General features: G+C 50.6%; 1 protein-coding gene across 2 annotated transcripts in view; it reads right to left on the bottom strand.

Annotated features, from left to right (window-relative positions):
* SYN3 (synapsin III) overlaps positions 1–18,962 on the bottom strand; it is a 413,377-nt gene that overhangs the window by 6,828 nt on the left and 387,587 nt on the right. For both annotated transcript variants that reach the window (XM_036251978.1, XM_036251979.1), the window contains exons 9-12: positions 14,753–14,827; positions 11,145–11,247; positions 5,985–6,119; positions 5,019–5,106 (exon numbers count right to left, since the gene is read on the bottom strand). In XM_036251978.1, coding sequence (XP_036107871.1) covers positions 5,019–5,106; positions 5,985–6,119; positions 11,145–11,247; positions 14,753–14,827 — 401 coding nt within the window. The remainder of the gene's footprint in view (positions 1–5,018; positions 5,107–5,984; positions 6,120–11,144; positions 11,248–14,752; positions 14,828–18,962) is intronic.

The raw sequence follows: 18,962 nt of genomic DNA, 5'->3' as shown, positions 1-18,962 counted from the left end.
GGCCTTCGTCATCCTCACAATAGCTCTGAGGATTCGGCATTAGTATTATTATTCTTTTTTTGTTATACATGGAAATTCTGGTGCCCTGACCAGGTATCGAACTGGCGACCTTTTGGGTGCATGGCCAACATTCAACCAACTGAGCCAAACCAGCCACCATGTTTACAAAGAAACTGAGCCCCAGATATACTCTGACTTGCTTTGTAGAACTCATGGCCTGCATGTCTGGTGGCCCTGACACCATACTGGCCTCAGGAGCCCCAGTCCTGAGTCAAGCCTCGCCATCAGCTTGCTATGCGACCGTGGGTAAGTCACATCTCTCTGGGCTCCGGAGCCCTCATCTGTAAAAGGAGGTCACAGGACAAGCACCAAACATTCCTCCCAATCTGAACGTGTCTGTGAGTCTGCACAGCACCTTCCATGCTGGACTGAACAGCAGCACCACGCTAGCAACCGACTGCTCGTGCTGCGATCCGTTCCTCACCTCTCTACCACCCAAGTCCCAGTGGGTGAGGAGACCGCTAATCTCAGAACCAAACACCTACAGGGCCAGGCAGGTACACAAATGAATACAGCAGGCGAGCGTCAGAAAACTCATGTGGCCTTAACATTTTTTCCACTTTAGCTAGAAACACAGTTCAGAGACTTATTTCTCTAAAGAGGTGCAAGCATGAAGAAAACAGCAATTGATGCCGTCTCAGGGGCAGTGACAACGGGAGGAGGAGGACCTGAGGCTGATGGGCGGAGTCCCTGCCCGTCCAGGGTCCAGGGAGCGGCTGTGACTGACTGCCAGGGAGCGGCTGGCTGCTCTGTAGGAATCCAGGCCCACTGTGTCTAGAGCTCCTGCTCCACCAAGAGAAGCTGCAAATCAACATGGTGATGTGAACACTCCTGATTTTATTTTATTATTACTTTGTATTATTTTTATTTTTTGTTAATCCTCACCCAAGGATATTGTTTCTATTGATTTTTAGAGAGGGTGAAAGGGTGGGAGGGAGGGGGGAGAAAGAAAGAGAGAGAGAGAGAGACAGAGACAGAGAGAGAGAAACACTGATGTGAGAGAGACACATAGGTCGGTTGCCTCTCAAGTGCACCCTGTCCTGGGTGGAGGGTCGAACCTGCAACCCCAAGCACCTGCCCTTGACCGGAGATCAAACCCAAGACCTTTCAGTGAGTGGGCCAACCATTGACACACTCGGCCAAGGTAAAGTTCCTGATTTTAAAATGTTGGTTTACTTTTTTTGTTAGACCCACTGCAGGTCAAAGAAAACATCTGTTTTCTACTTTTATCTTAAGTTCCCCCCCTTCACCCCCGCTAATAATATCTGGGAAAATCTGGACACTCACTGATTCATTTATTAACTACTTGCTGAGTCTCCATTATACTCCTGGGATACATCAGGAGACACTCTAGTTATTTCTTTTAGCTTCTTAGCAAAGCAAACAATTTACTATTTTTATTTGCGCCCATACAAAAAATATTAACGTACGTATTTAAAGTATTTGCCTAAGCACAGTATTGGTGCTAAAAAATAACAAGATCACATTAAAAGAAAACTTCACTTTTACTGGGTTGAAAATACACGGGGAGTTCAAAAACAAGTTAATAATGTGATCTTGTTATTTCAGGAACTCAATGAAAGCATTGTTTTTTTTTAAATTAGCCTTGTTATTTTTATTCTGAATGTTAATTCAATGAGCATTTTCTTTAATTATCCTAATTGGTTTTAAATGGATAGTTTTTCAACTCACTAAAAGTGTGTTTAGCCTCATGTCCCTTAAAATAATATCTCTTTATCAAGCATGTCTCTGCTTTGGGCCCCAGAGGAAGCCAGAATACAGTAGCTCAGTGTTTTAAAAGTGCTCTGTTCAGATGTGTTTTAGAAAGTAAGTCCTGAGGCTGAGTGGGAAAGGACAGGGTAGGGCAGAGGCACAGCCAGGAGCAGGGCAGGGTGATGAGTAAGTTGTTTTTGAACATTTATAACTTAGAACCTATGGCCAGGCTGGGGAGCAGTGGGGCTGGATTAGTTACAAGAACTGTTAATGATAATACTCATTAAGAACAACATGGATATTATAATTGTTTGTAAGACACAAGTTATTAGCAGTAAGTTTATTTTATTTTATTTTTTTATCCTCACCTGAGGACATTTTTCTATTTTTTGTTCAGGTAGAGTGGGAGGGGGAGAGAGGAAGGGAGAGAGAAACATCAATGTGAAAGGGACACATCGAGTGGCTGCCACCCGCACGACCAACCAGGGCCGGGGACAAACTGCAACCGGGGTACATGCCCTTAGCGGGACCGCAGGCCGACGCTCTAACCACTGAGCCAAACCGGCCAGGGCAGCAGTAAGTTTTTAATAGTAAAAATTATATAAATTGTTAGTAGTAGTCAACTATTAGCAGAAGGAGCTAACGCCTACTAAGGACCACCTCTGCGCTGGACACCTGGCTAACTGCTTCATCCATGTCATCCCACAGACAGTCCCCATCACTAAGCAGAGAGCTGTGATACCCTCCTTTATCACAGGGGAAACTGAGGCTCAGAGGAGGGATGTAACTTGCCTAAAGAAGGATTCTTTTTTTTTTTTAGATCCTCATCCGAGGATACTTTTCCATTTATCTTCAGATAGAGTGGGAGGGAAGGAGGAAGGGAGGGAAACAGAGAGAGAGAAACATTGATGTGAGAGAGACATCGATTGGTTGCCTCCTGCACGACCCCAACCAGGGCCGCAGACTGAACTGAAACTGAGGTACATGCCCTTGATTGGAATCGAACCTGCAACTCTTTGGTCCATGGGCCGACACTCTAACCACTAATCCAAGCTGGCCAGGGCAGGATTCTTCTTTTTAAAATCCTTACTCGAGGATGTGTTTTTATTGATTTTTATTTTATTTTATATTTCTAGAGAGAGAGGGAAACATTGACGTGAGAGAGAAACGTCAATTTGTTGCCACTTGTTTTTGCTCCCACTGGGGGATCAAACCCACCACCTAGGATTATGCCCTGACCGGGCACTAAACCTGAAACCTTTTGGTGTAAGGCAGTGGTTCTCAACCTTCCTAATGCCGCGACCCTTTAATACAGCTCCTCATGTTGTGGTGACCCCCAACCGTAAAATTATTTTTGTTGCTACTTCATAACTGTAATTTTGCTACTGTTATGTCTTAGGCGACCCCTGTGAAAGAGTCGTTCTACCCCCAAAGGGGTTGTGACCCACAGGTTGAGAACCGCTGGAAGGGATCCTGCTCCCACCAGCTGAGGCCCCGGCCAGGGCAGGGTTCTTCTCTGCTGAAGAAGAATCTCAGTGCTCACTGGTACTGTTGTGCAAAATATGCAGTTTCTCTTTTGTTAAGTTCTTTCTGCTTCTCCAGGAAAAGCACAGGAAAGAAAGATGAATGTAGCATTTTATCTAAGACCTGTGAAACAGGAAGCAATTTAGTGCTCAGGGACGATTTCTCAAGAAGCGATGAGTCTGTTACTTTACAAGGGACGTGAGCCCTGGCCAGGTGGCTCAGTTGGTTGGAATGTCATTCAGTGTACTGAAAGGTTTTGGGTTCGACTCCCAGTTAGGGCACATACCTAGGCTGCAGGTTTAATTTCTGGTCAGGGCATATGAGGGAGGTAACTGATTAATGCTTCTCTCTCACATCAGTGTTTCTCTCTCTCTCCCTCCCTCTCTCTCTCAAATCAATAAAAACAGATACTCAAGTGAGGATTAAAAAACAAAGCCACTTGGGGGCTAGGGGTACAACATGATAGTAAGGCATGCTTTCTTTGTTTTTTAAATTCTCACCTGAGGATATGTTTTTTTCAAATTGATTTAATTTAGAGAGAGAGGAAGAGAGAGAGAGAGAAATAAACATTGATCAGTTGCCTCCCATAGGGGTCCCAAATGGGGACTGAACCTGCAACCTTTCATGTACCGGATGACACTCCAACCATCTGAGCCACCTGGCTGAGGAGGTGACGCGTCCTTTCGGACAGGTTTTACAGATCTGTGAAAGACCGCCGTGAAACTGCCGGGCCTGGCTTCTTTGTGCACGACTGCCCCAAAGCTCCACCAGAGCAGCGAGTGTGCCTGAGGCTTGGGCTGCCAGTGGGGACCCAGGGCAGATTTCCTGCCGGGCCTGTGTGTGCGAGCACCTGACAGCTGCCATTCTGGGCGAGAGTTAGTTATTGCCATGATTTCTTTTCATCATGTCACCAATAGTTTTCCCATTCCCTAACAAATGATGCCATTTAAATAGTAATGCTGGCCCAGCCAGTGTGGCTCAGTGGTTGAGCATCGACCCATGCACCAAGAGGTCACCAGTTTGATTCCCGGTCAGGGCACAGGACCAGGTTGTGGGCCTGATCCCCAGTGGGGGGCATGCAGGAGGAGGCCAATCGATGTTCTCTCTCATCGATGTTTCTATCTCTCTCTCCCTCTCCCTTCCTCTCTCTCTAAAAATCAAAAAAGAAAAAAATAGTAATACTGCAATATTTTTCGAGGAACAATTTCAATCGACAAGGTTATACCTAACGGTCCCTTTTTCTTTCTCTCTGGTTGATTGGCTCGTATCTATAACCGGGCACCAATGGTGGCAAGGAAGCCGACGCTCTCTGGAAGACCTGAAATGGCAGATGTTAAACCTGCCGTCTCCTTGTCACGTGTCCTTGGACAAAGCCTCAACATTCACCTCCAAAAAAAGAAAACACTGATGTTTTCACTGTAGAGTGACTGGGAGGCTAAAAATGAGAAAATAAGTGGGAAAGTCACCAGCACAGTGCCTGGCACATACTAGGTGCTCACTAAAGGTACTTTGTCTTTCCTTCTTTCTTTCCTGACTTTAAGGGGGTGAAGGACCTCCCAGTCTCATTCATTCTGCATAATGAGTGAGGGCACAGATTCTGTGGGTAAAGGATTTAGATGGATTTTTTCCAGTGTGCCTTCTAAAAATCACACATGGGTCCCTCAGTGCCATTTAACACCCTCGCTGAGCGGTTTCTCCGGGTGGCTGGCTGTGGGTCCTACCTTGTGTGGGTGGGCGTGGCTGGGGCTGTCCCAGGGGAGGCCCCAGTTGGGCTGGCCCAGGAGATTTTGCTGGTTTAGTCTGTGGAGCCTAGAGCAGGAGGAGAGAAAAGTAGCCTATTGTGATCATCACAGCTATTTACTTCCTGGGTGGGAGGGCAGGATTTACAAAGATCTTTTCATGATTGAGGTCAAACTTACGTAAAGTGTGCAATTTTGAGTGTACAGCACAATGAGTTTTTACATGTGCACACCCCCATGTGACCGCCACCCCGATCAGGACAGAACACTTCCAGTGGGGAAGGCTGCTCTGTGCCCATCCCAGTCAGCAACCCCTTCAAGTAGAACCGTTATTCCGAAGTCTGTTATCAGATTCATTTTTGTGGGCAAAAGGGGAGCATGTTTTGACATTTGTTTTTCCAGAAAGCGGGGAGGCTAGCAAATTCTTTGGAGAATGATCTGGTAATCCATGGTGAGGACTGTGGAGGGGAGGAGCTATGTGGGAGCTTGTTCAGGTCGGGGGATGGGAAATGGAAGACACAATAGTCTCTATTGACTGGTGCCCTGGGATCACCCAGAGGGCATGTATGTACACCATGTGCGCGCGCCCGTGCACACACACACACACACACACACACACACACCCTGCTCCCAGGGTGGAGGGCACAGAAGGGACAACTGACTTCTTATATTAATAATCTCTGCCCACAGATGCCCAAGCCCATCTGAGATGAGGTTTTCCTCCCCAGGACGGAAAGATGAAGGGGTCCTTGGAGCTCCCAAACTACCGCATCAGGAGCTTGGTGTCTAGGCACTGCCTCATGCCCTGCCTCCGTCCACACCCCATTCCTTTCTCCTCAAGTGGGTTCCTTCCTGGGGGTATCTCCTTTGGACCCAGGGGCCTCCCATTCCCAGACAGCCTGACACTTCTCATGACTACAAAGTGTCTTTTGTTTATGAGGACCTTACCCAAGGCCTCAGAGGTGAGGGCACTGTGCCCCCTGACATCAGGAATTGGCTCATTTTTGAGACAACGAGGTCAGCCATCAGCTGTTTGTCCTCTTCCACGTGCTCTCCAATCAGGGGCATTGAGCTGTCCATCACCTGCAGGAGAGAAATGACGCCTGATGGACACCCACCCATGCCAGGGTAGCAGGGTGGAGCGCTGGCTCACAGTTCAGTACAGGAATGACCGCTAGATGGCGATGTTCTCCACGCAAACACCCAGCCTAGCACCTCCAGTTGGAATGACCTCGGTGGAGACATCCAGTCCCTGCAGTTCAGTCTAAATCAACTCCCTGGATTCAGTTCAATTCAGCCTACATTTGCTGCTCTACAGAAATGTGACCAAGGCCAGGGAGTCTTCACTGACCTTTTCTGCTCTTTTCTGTGGGGAAGTGGCCTCCACCCCCTCTTTTCCCACCTTGGCCTCCAGCCCAAGGTCCGGGCTGGTTTCTTAAATGTTGGTTTAAGGTCAAGGCTTTCCATAAAGCCAGAAGCAGTGAGGTGCGGGTTCAGTTATGACCAAAAAAAAGACATGGGTTGAGTTGACCCAGGGTTCAGAGAGAAGAGGGAAGAGGAAAGGCCTGTTCTCCAGGCCCTGGAGGAACATAAGCCTGTAGTGAAACTCATTCCACAGGGAGTGGGCTGTTTCTCAAAGGAGGCAAAGCACTTGCATTTGGAAGGCCTGTGAGATCATACTGACCCATCCTGCTATTTTTGCAGCTGGGGAAACAGAGGCCCAGAGGCGTAAAGGGACTTGCCCAAAGTCACATAGGCCAAACATCCAGGTGGTTCCCAGGCACGAGCAGCTGTAGCCAGACTGAAGGGGAGTGAGGCCTTGGCAGGTCCCCGCTCTGCTCCTCCACGCCTGCCCAGTCCTCCTCGCCCACCGCACCATCAAACCACTGTCTTGTTTCTCCTGTCCCAAGTTCTGGACACCGGGTTCTTTCTCCTGTCCAAGTCCTTGTGCATGTCATCCCCTCAGCTCACTCTTTACTTGGCTAACTCCCATCCATCAGGAAACAGCTAGTGAGACTTCCTCTGGGAAGCCCTCCCACGGAGCGAGCTCAGGAGCCACCTCTCCCCTGTATTCCCGCTGTCCTCACTTTTGTCACCCCATTGGACAGCTTACCCCACAGCACTGTCATCTCCTGTTTACTTGTCTCACCAACCAGACTATGAGCCCCCGAAGTCAAGGGTGGGCCCTGTGTCCTGTTAAACAGGTATGCCCTCAATACTTACTTACCTGTTGAATGGAGAAATGAAAAGTCCTTGCAATAAGGCCAGCTCATAATAAGAACACTAATAAGTGCTATATTTTATTGAGCATTTACTATGTGCTAGGCACTGTTCTAAGCACTGGGTGTGGATGGTCTCACACAAATCTCAGAATAGCTCTTTGAAGCAGGTACTATTATTATCCTCATCTTAATGATGAGGAAACCTAAGGTCAAAGATGTGGCAAGTTCAGGGGCACATTGCCAGCAAACCACGATCCTTTTATTTCTCACTAAGCACTGAAACAGCTGTCTGCGGTAAGAACCAGGAATAGGAAACGGGTTCCAGGCTCAGGTTCTGCTACAGACTTGCCGAGTGATGTTGGGCAGGTCAGTTTTCCTCTGTGGGCCCACTGTTCTAGTCACCTGTAAACTGAGGTGTGTGGGCAGCTGTGAAGACTCTTCTCGCTGGGCCTTTAGAGGTCTAAGAGTCTAAAGCACCCACTGCAGTTGGAAGCTGAAAAACAAACTCACGGTTGTGAATGTCAATTCTAACATGGTCCTGAAAACTGTCCTCACACTGAGCTCCTCATGGTTTGGGCGTGAGTCCTTGGCATCCCAGAGTCAGTGCCTGGCACATGGACAGGCTCTTGGTCAGCATGGGCTGAGTTATATGTGTAGAGTCTGTGTAAATGTATACAGGCCTGTCCCTTCTTCCCCTGACCCTGCCCACCTTTTTCTGTTCTGGTTTCTGTTTCCTACATTCCCCGTAGTGGAAAACAACCACCACAAGGAACCTGAGGTCAAGCATTTTGGAATCCCCATGGTGGACACAGCCAAAGGAAGTGCACACTCTGGTATCCCCAGGGAAGCATTTTCCCACTGAGCAATGTCACTCCCTGGACAGGTCATGGAGGACAAGTTCAAGGGTCTTTCCCTTGGGTATTTCACTGTGAAGATCTTCACTAAACATGCCACACAAATTTCATGTTCTCACCACAGAGGTGGCTGAAGAAAACAGTATTTTTGGATCTCTTCTGTGTTTTTTGTCTTTTTCCCAGACTGGGGAAAAACACCTTTTATCTTCCTGGTAGCAAGCTCCCCAGCTCCCTGGACCCCACCCTAAACCCACAGCAAGGGAAACAACTGCAATGTTTCTGACAGAAAAACACAATCTGAAAAAGCCATCTTTTTTTTTCTCTTTTTGAAAAAATTGTTTTCTTGTTTTTTAAAGTCCAAACTCACTAAGTTGGCTTTTTTTTTTTTTTTTTTTTTTTTTTTTAATGTGAAAGGTCTTTCATCTCTGACATTCTGAAAGTCTGGAGGCAGAGAGCCTGGGCTTAACAGTACAGATTTTTGTTTCCTAAGGGTGAAAGTTGAGGAAACTCAGAAAGGCAGGAGGTTTGGGGAGCAGAAATAATGCTAGTGCAGGGCGAAGGGGCTACACTCACAGGATGGAGGTGAGGGGAATCCAGGAGTCCCTCCTCTATGGATTGCTGGTCCCCTCTCTGGATGGGAGCTCTAGGAGGCAGTGTGCACTGCTGTCCCCACCACCTGGCTCAGGGGCTGGCACCCAGGATCGGGGCTCAGTGAATGAATAAATGAATGACTGTGTGTGTGCCAAACCTGAGTTCACGCTGGTAGTCCTGTGAGGAGATGCAGAGGCAGGAGGGGTCTCAAGAGATGCAATGCCCCAGGCAGAAGGGCCCGTAGTCCACCCTTGGTCTGGAGCTCGCAGGGCAGCTCGGGAAGCAGACCCGCTCCTCCAGGGAGCAGCCTGCTCTGGCCTGGGAGCCAGTGCGCAGGCCAGTAGTTCTGCACCTTTAGTGTCTCCTCTGGGAAGGGCCACTGGGGGAATTTCAGGAATGGTGGCAGCCAGAGGGAAAGCCATTCCTGGACTTGAGGGGGAGCTGTTTTCTAAAGCAGGACCAAACTTGCAAATATAGAGGCAACTCATGGTGGACCTTCCCGGCCTCTCTGGGGAGGGCGGAGGGACTGTGTCCATCCAGGACCCCCTCGTCTTCGCCTCCAAGGGCGGCCGCTCCCTGGGCAGGGCTGTGAACATCCTCCTGGCACAGCTGGAGAACAGCAGCGGGCCTCCCGCCCATCGGGTCACCTGGTCCTGCCGCGCTGTGGGCCCCAGGGAGTGGTGCAGACACGAGGGACTGGGGGACTGGCTGGCTCCTGCGGTCAGCCCGGCCATGTGCTTCCCATCAGCAGCCCACAGCCCGGGAGGGGGCAGCCGCAGGGCTCTCCCTCACGTGTCTTGGCTTGTGTGAGCACCACCGCCTGCCTCTGCTGCGGTTCGAGAAGGCCCAGGAGGGGAGTCTTCCAAGGTGCTTTCGGAGGGTGGGAGTGCGGTGTGAAGTTGGGGGTAAAAGGAGCACTGAGGCCGAAAGGGCATTTTCAGGGGGAAGCGGGGGAGACTCCTGAACTGTAGTGGGGGCAGGGAAGGGGGCTGAGGCGCAGACGAAACACTGTGCGAGCAGGAGACGGGAAGTCGTGGGGAAGAGGGGATTGTGGGATTGGGAGAAGCACGTCTTTGCTGTGGGGCAGAGGAGGATTGTGGGAGCAGGAGAGAGAGGGGAGGAGTCGTGGGGAAGAGGGGATTGTGGGATTGGGAGAAGCACGTCTTTGCTGTGGGGCAGAGGAGGATTGTGGGAGCAGGAGAGAGAGGGGAGGAGTCGTGGGGAAGAGGGGATTGTGGGATTGGGAGAAGCACGTCTTTGCTGTGGGGCAGAGGAGGATTGTGGGAGCAGGAGAGAGAGGGGAGGAGTCGTGGGGAAGAGGGGATTGTGGGATTGGGAGAAGCACGTCCTTGCTGTGGGGCAGAGGATTGTGGGAGCAGGAGAGAGATGGGAGGAGTCGTGGGGCAGAGGAGGATTGTGGGAGCAGGAGAGAGAGGGGAGGAGTCGAGGGGAAGAGGGGATTGTGGAGTTGGGAGAAGCACGTCCTTGCTGTGGGGCAGAGGATTGTGGGAGCAGGAGAGAGATGGGAGGAGTCGTGGGGAAGAGGGGATTGTGGGAGCAGGAGAGAGAGGGGAGGAGTCGTGGGGAAGAGGGGATTGTGGGAGCAGGAGAGAGATGGGAGGAGTCGTGCGGAAGAGGGGATTGTGGGATTGGGAGAAGCGCGTCCTTGCTGTGGGGCAGAGGAGGATTGTGGGAGCACGAGCGAAATGGGAGGAGTCGCGGAGGAGAGGGGGATTGTGGGATTGGAAGAAGCGTGGAGGGGAAGTAGGTGGTGGGGAGAGGGTAGAGGACAACAAGGGCGTGTAGGTGACAGCCCTGGAGGACGCAGGGGGTTGTGGGCAGGGGAGAGATTCTGGGACCCACGGCCCCTCTCTAGCCTCTCCCTTACTATGGTTTCTCTAGTGTTTCCCTGCGTTCATTTCCCTGCACGGCTGTGCCCCTTTCCTGACCTCAGTGCCTGCCGTTACTTGTTAATCATCCTTCTACCCTGCCAACCCGCACTCCCCGTGTCTGTTTTGTGTCCCCAGAGCCGCGTCCATGCCTGGCCCGCAAGAGCCCAAAGTACGTTTGTCGAATGAACAGACGATGGGAACTGCATGGCGACTTTACACAGTTGGACACCGAGAAAATTTAAGAGGCCCAGTGGCACAGAATCTTGCCAACTCAGCCGGTGTTCTTGCCCTACCCCTAGGCCCGTAGGCCAGGGAATGTTGTCAAACCTCGTGCCTGGAGCTCTTGAGGCCCGGCTCAGAACCCCTGGGCACAAAGGCTTTTTAGATACAGCTGAGGGTGGAAATGGTGATGTGTATGAGGGTTACATGTGCCCAGGCCATGAGTCTGACACAGCAGGCCATGCTGGAGACCACACCTGGCCTCCTCCCCCCAGGCATGCCTGCCAGGGAGCTGGACCAGGCCAGGAGGACCTCGACTTCCTCCCTCACCTCGATGATGTAATCTCTGCCATCCTTGCTGTGGACGGCCTTGACCGCGCAGATGTCCAGGCCGCCAAACATTTCTGAGCAGCTATCCACCCACAACCTGTACCTGCAGGGATGGACACAGACAGCGAGTGAGTGTAGGGGGAGAGAGCAGGGAAGGGGCAGCAGAGGGAGAGATACAGAGAGACACACAGCAAAAACAGGCAGGGAGAGGGACAGTGACACACTCCTATCAGAGCTGGAGAGAGATGTAAGAAATAACAGATATATGGCAAAAAAGACAGAAGAGACAGAGACAGAGGCAGTGGAGAGACAGAATGGTAAAAAATAAAAAAGGCAGAGGCATAGATGGACAGTGGGAGAGAAAGAGAAAGAGAGAGAATGAGAATAGAAAGGGAGCCAGACAGGCAGGAGAAGGAATGATGGGAGATAGCAACAGTAAGAGTGGGGAGAAATCCCCAGTCCCACCCCAGAACCTTGCTGGCTCTGCAGTAGTGGGGAGCTTCCCCTGCCCCCATCCAGAGCCCTTCTGCACACCCAGCCACCCCTGTAGTCCCTTTCCCTTGGGAAAGCTTCTAGGAGGGTTTCTGAAGTCCCTCCCAGGCTGCCCTCCCAGCCCCAGCAACCAGGCTAAACCAGAGCCTGTAGGGGGACAAAGAGCACATTCTGCCCTGAGCCTGGGGCAGGCATGTGAGGGAGCCCAGCAGGCTGCTCTCGGGCTAGGGGCCTGGCCCTCTGGACCTGCTGCTTTTGTTCCCTGTCCAGCCACTCGATGGCTGCGAGGCCAGTTTGCTTTGCAGGGGAAAGAGCTCTACGCTGGACTTTGCCCCTGCAACAAGGGGATGGTTGTATCTGAGACGTTTTCTTGGGCTTGCACTTGGCTTCCCCTGTAGTGGCTGGATTTGGGAGTCACAGGGGACTTTGTGTCAATGTTCTTGCTTCTCTCCCCACTCTCCAGGGTCACACGGGGCACGCCTGCTCTAAGATCTATTTGTGTCTCTGAGCAATAGGCCTGGAATGAAGAGAGAGCATGGCTCAAGTGCTTTTAGAACAACTCTCTCATCTTATCTTCCAATGCCCACTGAGGCCCAGAGAGGGAGAGCAACTTGGCCAGGTCACACAGCAAGATAGTAACAGAGCCTAGATTACCCAGATCTCCTAGCTTCTAGTTTAATTCATTCAGCTGTAGCATGTGAGATCATAGAAGCAAAAGGAAGGATGGAAACTCATGCCTATTAAGCTCCTACTATGTGCCAGGCATTCTTGGGGGGGGGGGGGGTTGACTCTTTATTCTTTCTAACCCTCACAACAACTCTATCAGGAAGGTTTAACCCACTTTATAAATGAGGAGACCGAAGCTCAGAGAGGTTAATAAGTGACTACTGGCTTCCAAACTCAGATCCTGTCTGATTCCACAGTCCAAGAAACCACCCTTCCTCTCAGTCAGAACATCACAACCTATTCTCTCTCTACACGGGAGACCAGCCACCTGGATTCTTGCTGTTACTTCCCTCTATAATTTTGAGTGAGCCTTTCCCTCTTGCAGCCTCAGTTTCCTTATCTGAAAAATGGGAAGGCCTAGGTCTTGTACATCAGAATCGCCAGGAGAATTAAGCAAACACACAGCCAGATTTGGGGGCTCTGCCCTATGTTAGAATAATCTCTAAATTTTCAGTTTCCCATGTGATTCTTGTGTGCAGCCACATTTGGGGATGACCTTTGGTCCTCGGAGCTCTAAGAGCCCCCTGGGGCCTCTGATCTGGGTTCCAGTATTTGGCACCAATGGCTGACTGGTGGAGCATCTCCAGTTTAGGGAGACCCGTGCCCTGACGCACACTCATAAATCAGATTTCTTCTCAATGGAGGACAGACATCTGGATCTAAGCCCAGGGGCACTGGTTTCTAGAGATCGTTTTCAAATGATGAACTTATGGGTCACCTACTGAGTGTACCCCATGGGACACAGCCCCCCTGCAACCCCCAAGGCCAAAGAAGGGACTTCCTGGATGGAGCATTGGGAAAGACTGGAGAACATGGGGTCCATGCTCCCCTCCAGCCTGGCACCCACCAAACCACATCATTGGTTTCGTCCAGGAGTTAGGCTACCTGGCAAGCAGTTGTGCGAGGTGGAGGGAGGGGTGGGGGCCTGTGTGTGTGGGTCCCCAGGGATTTTTCCCCTATGGAGATAGGACTGTGGAGCTCTGTCCCAGGTCCATGACATTGCAGGAAAAAAAGTGAATTCCAGGCCAGGGCCAGAGCAGACCCATCGCCATGGTAGGTTCCTGTACGGATGGCCCATGTGGCCTGAAATTGAGCAGAGCCAGCAACTTGGTGGCTTGCTGGAGACATTTATGAGCAGCTCCTGAGACATTGGGGAAGGCTGGTCTCATATTCTTGAAAAGCTATGGAGGAAAGGACCATGACTGTCCCATAATGCCTCGAATCTCCAGGGACAGAGACACGACATAGGGCTATCCACAGCATTGCAGCTTTCTGAGCCCCAGTGATGGCCATGTGTCGCAAGCCAGGCCGATCGTGAATAAAGCTCAACTCCAGGCTTTGGCTTAGGTGGTTGGGAAAGAGTTTTCTTTATGCTGGAGTTGATGCTGTCAAGATGTAGGCCTTGGAGTCACTGTGGGCCATCGTATGAACGAGCTGGCTGGACAGAAGCCAACATGGAAGATGGCTGAACTGCAGCAGGTAGAACGAGTCCTAAAGTCTGACAAGCCAATAAATCCTCTTTGGGTTCAAACCAATCTGATTTGTGTTCTGACACTTGCAAATGATAGAGAGTTCTTAAAGGGAAGGGTTGGATTTTTTCATCTTGGCCTCGTGGTGCTCAGCACAACATGGCATCCACTGGGCACTCAATTTGTATTCACTGAACTGATCTTTTTGACCCCCAAAGCATATGCTTTGGATGCTCCCATTTTATGCTTGCACGCAGAGGTCGTGGGACACGCAGAAAAGTATGTGTGCGCACGCACGTGTGTGTGTGTGTGTGTGTGTGTTGCTGACCCTGAGAGCCGGTGACTGGCCCTTCTTCAGGTGAGGGTGGTTCACAGCAGTGTTTAAAGGGAGGAAGACCTGAGGGAGCTTTAGCCAGAGCACACTGCTGCCACTTTCATGTTTCATAGGAAATCAACCTCTCCCTCCTCACACTGAGATGGAAATAAGTCTGAGAGAGGACTGGCCCCTCCAGTAGCCCTGGTCCCCTAACAAGGATGTTTCCATGCAGCTCAGAGCAGGGAGGGGCTGGAAAGGACTCCCTGCTCTCTCCCTGTGACAGCTGGGTGGGCCTGGAAAGACCCTTGGATTTGGAGTCAGGAGATCATGGTTCTATTCTCAGCTCTGTCACTGGTCAGCTCTGTGATCCTGGACAAGTCACTTTCCCTTTCTGAACTTTCTTCTTCCATCTCTAAAATGAGGTTATAACACCTGCCCTGCAGGTTGTTGTGAGCAGCAAAGGGCACCATGCCTAGGAAAGTGCCCTGTGGGTAGTGAGGCACTGACCAGAAGGCAAGGTGGCATTTCTTGAAGACTTCTTGTATTCCTCACCCATCTCCCACCATGGCTGCTGCTTCTGCCCAGGCACCTTCTTTGTGTCTTACCTCTCTGTCATGGCCACCTGCTCCAGCATAGCAGAGCCTGTGTTGGCCTTCCAGTTTCCAGAGATGGAGGTTCTCCTGTATTAGAACGAGTAATACAGTGAGGGCATTAGGGACATGTGTCACTGATCTGCTTTCCTTCTTTGCTTTGGCTGTTAGGAGGCTCTGATTCACATATCTGGCTCTCATTAAGACATGTAGTTTTAAGTACATATCTTATCCTCAACTTTATTTTTTATCTTGATTGTCTTATTTCTTGGATCTTTTAAAAAATATTTTTATTGATTTATTTTTTTTTGAGAGAGAAATAGAGAAACATTGATTTGTTGTTCCACTTATTTATGAATTAATTGGTTGATTCTTGTATGTGCCCTGAGAGGGGATCGAACCCAAAACCTTGGCTTATTGGGTAGTTCTTGGATCTTATGTATCTTTTTCAAAGCCACCTTTGAAGTCTGAAAATTAAATTTAAAAAAATGTCTACACTATGAAATCCCACAAACCTTGGCCTCTTTTTTTTGAGAAGAGCTACGGCAGTATGATCCCTGGGGATTCTGGAATTTTTTGACAGCCCCAAAATGTAGGAAAAATGATCCATGGACGGGAGTGATTACTTTTCCATGGGGAGGAGCAGGAAGACCTTCTGGCCTCATCGCGCTCTCAGTTTCCTTGTCTTTCAGCCCGGCAGCAACACCTCCCTCAGGTGCTCCAGTGCCCATGGCTCTTTCCTGTGTTGAAGCCTCCGCACATCTTTCCTTTGCCTGATCCAGTCTTTGTCTCCATCTTGCCTTCCTAAGTCCTACGCCTCCTTCAAGTTTCATCTGAAATGTGACTTCCTGGCAGCCCACCTTTCCCAACAAGAGCAGATCCCCCAAACGACACCCTATACCAGTGTTTAGTAATAATGCTCATCTCCCCTGTAATGACTGCATTAGTGTCCCGTCTCCCCCGAGGGCGGGGACATGTTTGACTCCTCCCCGATGTCCAGTCTGGCATGGAGCAGGTGAGTGAGGCACTGTGTACGCAGAACGCAGACACCCCGTGTCCAGTGGCAAATGTGCACTCAGCAGAGACCGACCGGCTGTGGAAAAGTGGCAGAGGTAAAGCTATTTGTTTTATGGCCGAGGGCAGGCAGGGGGTTGAGATTAAAGGGTGACTGGGGAGTGGAACTGCTACAAAACTATGTCCTTCTAAAAAGAAAAGAAAATGTATCTGAGAACAGTAGACAATAGATGGCGGCCAATAAGAGTCTTAATTGCTAAGGGACGTTGATAAGCAGAGCTATTGATAAGCTTCCTGTCAGTTCAGTGCTGTTCATTTCAGCTCAACTGAACCCAGTTCCATTTGGCAAACACTCCCTGGGCCACCGATGTCCTGGGAAGTGGTCGGAGTACTCAGAGACCACCCCTCCTCCGGCTACTCACTACCTAGAAGGGCGGGCTAGAGCCTAAAACCAGAGGACAGGCATGGTGGGGTTATTGATCTACATAAGGAGTGAGGCACTCTGGGGAAGCTAAGAAGAAACCAGAGGGACTTTCTGTGACCCCGGAAGGTAGCCACTGAGATGTGTCTTGGAGGATGGGCAGGAATTGTTATGGTGGGATCTACATTGTGGTAAGAGACGGTAAAACCTGACTTTGAGTCCGAGAGATGCGAGTTAGAATCTTGGTTCCAGCATCTTCTAGCTGTATAACTATGGTCAACATCTCGGAGTCTTTATTATCTCATTGGTAAAGAGGGAATAGATGAAGTGCCATCCTTACAGGGTATTATGTGGATTGAAGGAACTCTTCCCTCAAATCTCTCAGTACAGTGGGTGCTATTATTGTTTTTCTGTGAGTGGAAACAAGAAAAGAAGGCATTTAAATGCCAGGAGCAGCAGGAATAGAGCCAGACGCTCTCCTTCCAAGAAGATGACAGCGAGAGTCGATATTTAATGAGTGATCTCTACGTGTGAGACATGGGTCTAAGGTCTTCAGTGGCACTGGCGCATTTCAGCCTCACCAGACCTAATGAGATGGACGTTATTTTATTATCATTCCTGCTTAGTGGCAGAGCCACCGAACGGTATCTGAGAAATTCCATGCTCTCGACCATGACTCTCCCTGGCTGAGTCTCTCTCAGGCTTGGGGAAAAGAGTCGGTTGGTCCAAATGCGATACAGCCTCTGGAACGAACAGTGGAATGTGCACTGTGACAGAGAGATCTATCCATCCAGGCTGCAAATGTATAGCATTGACTCCCCCATTGAAGAAGGTGGGGCTGGGGATGGAGAAACCACCCTAAGTAACCTTGGAGACAGCTGGGGAATGTTTGACTTGGTACGAAAGGAGCTGCCCATAAGCCCTGTGCTGCAGTTGGCACAGGGTTTCTCGCAGGCCTGTGGGTCCGTGGTTCGCAGCCGTGCACGTGCACTGGGATTCGCACATCAGTAGATGGACGGCAGGTGGTGGGTGCCAGGACTTCCCCAGTCGGAGTGGGGAGTTTAGATAAGCAACCTGGGAAGGCTCCGATGAACCGTGTGGGACTAGATGAAAGTCTGAGGCATCCATTTGAACTTGACTTTGCTTTGGACAGATAGACAGATGTTGTTGTAGAAATAATTACCGATATGTGTATGCATGGGTTAAGGCACACACGAATCTTTTCTGGATCTGTCTGCCGAGAGGACCTGGAAACAGCCACTCCAGCAGCAACGCGTGCAAAGGCCCGTGTGCAGGGCAGTGAGGGCTCCAGGAGGAGGTGAACGGTCAAGGGCGGACAGGATGTTCTACCCTGAGGTCAGACAGCAACCCCCTCCCTCAGATGTGGGCCCGCTCAGGGTCCAGGAAACACCGGAAGTAATGACAAATTGGAGCTGTCAGGGAAGACAGGCGCAGCATAAAGAATGTGGCAATGAGGTAATTCTCACAAGGAGAAACTGGGACAAGGTGTAGTCAATGTCAAGTGGAACCTCTAACAATGAGGAGAGGAGGGAAGTGATGTCATGACGGACGCTGGCGGCCTCAGGAATGCTCGGGACTGCAGCACAGGAATGTTCCCTGACTCGGGGGCAGGGAGGAGGGGATATCATCACCTCCTGGGGGGCATCTGCGAGCCGGGACAGTATGGGTGGAAGAGAGTGATGGGCAGGACAGGGCAGAGGTGTTCCTTGAGAACTGGCTCCGTCACTTTGGGGGACAGAGGTCAACTGCCTGCACCTTCTCCCGCTTCCCAGGCAGCGGCAGCGTGGAGTTGTCACAACAGAGACTGGAAAGCCTGCAAGGCCCCAAGTTACCATCTGGTCCTTTGCAGAAAAACCTGCTGAGCCCTGGCCCAGGCCACCCAGGTAGCGCGAAAGCAACCCTAGATCATGCATCGATGGCTGTGTGTGGCTGTGATGGACAACATTTTATTTACAGAAACACCTGGCAGCTGGATTTGGCCTGTGGGCTGTGGTCTGCTGACCCTGACCTAGAGCACAAACACCGCTGTGCAGAAGCACAGAGACTTCCAACTGCCCACGGCCAACCACTGCAGCCCTGCAGCATGGAGCCCTTCACGCAGCCAGGGATCCATAAATGCTTGGCCGGCAGGCACTGGTTGGCCCTCTGGGGTCACTTCATTTCAAGTGGAACCAAGAACAACAGTCCAGAGGGAGAGACAGAGCCTTGGAGCAGATAAGCCGTCTCTAGAGACGGAGCCCTCCCACCTCGATGAGAACTCCCTCATCCTCAGAACCGCAGCTTCACGGAGTCACCCTTTGCCCGAGCCACCCCTGGGGTGAAAGGGCTGGGTTTTCTGTCACTCCTTCCTCTTCCCTGTTTCCAGTGGGGAATGTCCCTGCCCGTGTCGCGTGCCATCTTGGCGGGACTCGTGCTGGTTTGCTGCCTTTCTCTAACCAAAGCCTGCGGCCGAAGTTGAACCCATCAGTGCTGTTTCCGTGCAATCGTGGTCTTGACTTAAGTTTGGAAGATGATCAGGGGAGATTCGCTTCCCAGTCGGGGTGCCATGGAGATTGTCTATTGCTCTGGCTACCCAGACCCCTGGAGCTGCCCTGGATCCTAATATTTCTGAAACTGATAATTGAGTGATTTTGTTTGTTTGTTTTAAGTTCCTAAATATCCATGGTTTTCTAATAAATCCTCTTTAAAGAGCTCCATTCAATTTGTCAAGTGTGGTTTCTGTTGCTTGCAGTCAGAAAATTGTGAGATAGTCTCCTCACTGGCCTTATT

Source organism: Molossus molossus, unplaced genomic scaffold (assembly GCF_014108415.1).
Source record: "Molossus molossus isolate mMolMol1 unplaced genomic scaffold, mMolMol1.p scaffold_m16_p_10, whole genome shotgun sequence".
Lineage (NCBI taxonomy): Eukaryota > Metazoa > Chordata > Mammalia > Chiroptera > Molossidae > Molossus > Molossus molossus.
Note: the sequence above shows the minus strand (reverse complement) of the source record. Positions and strands in the feature narration are given on the sequence as shown.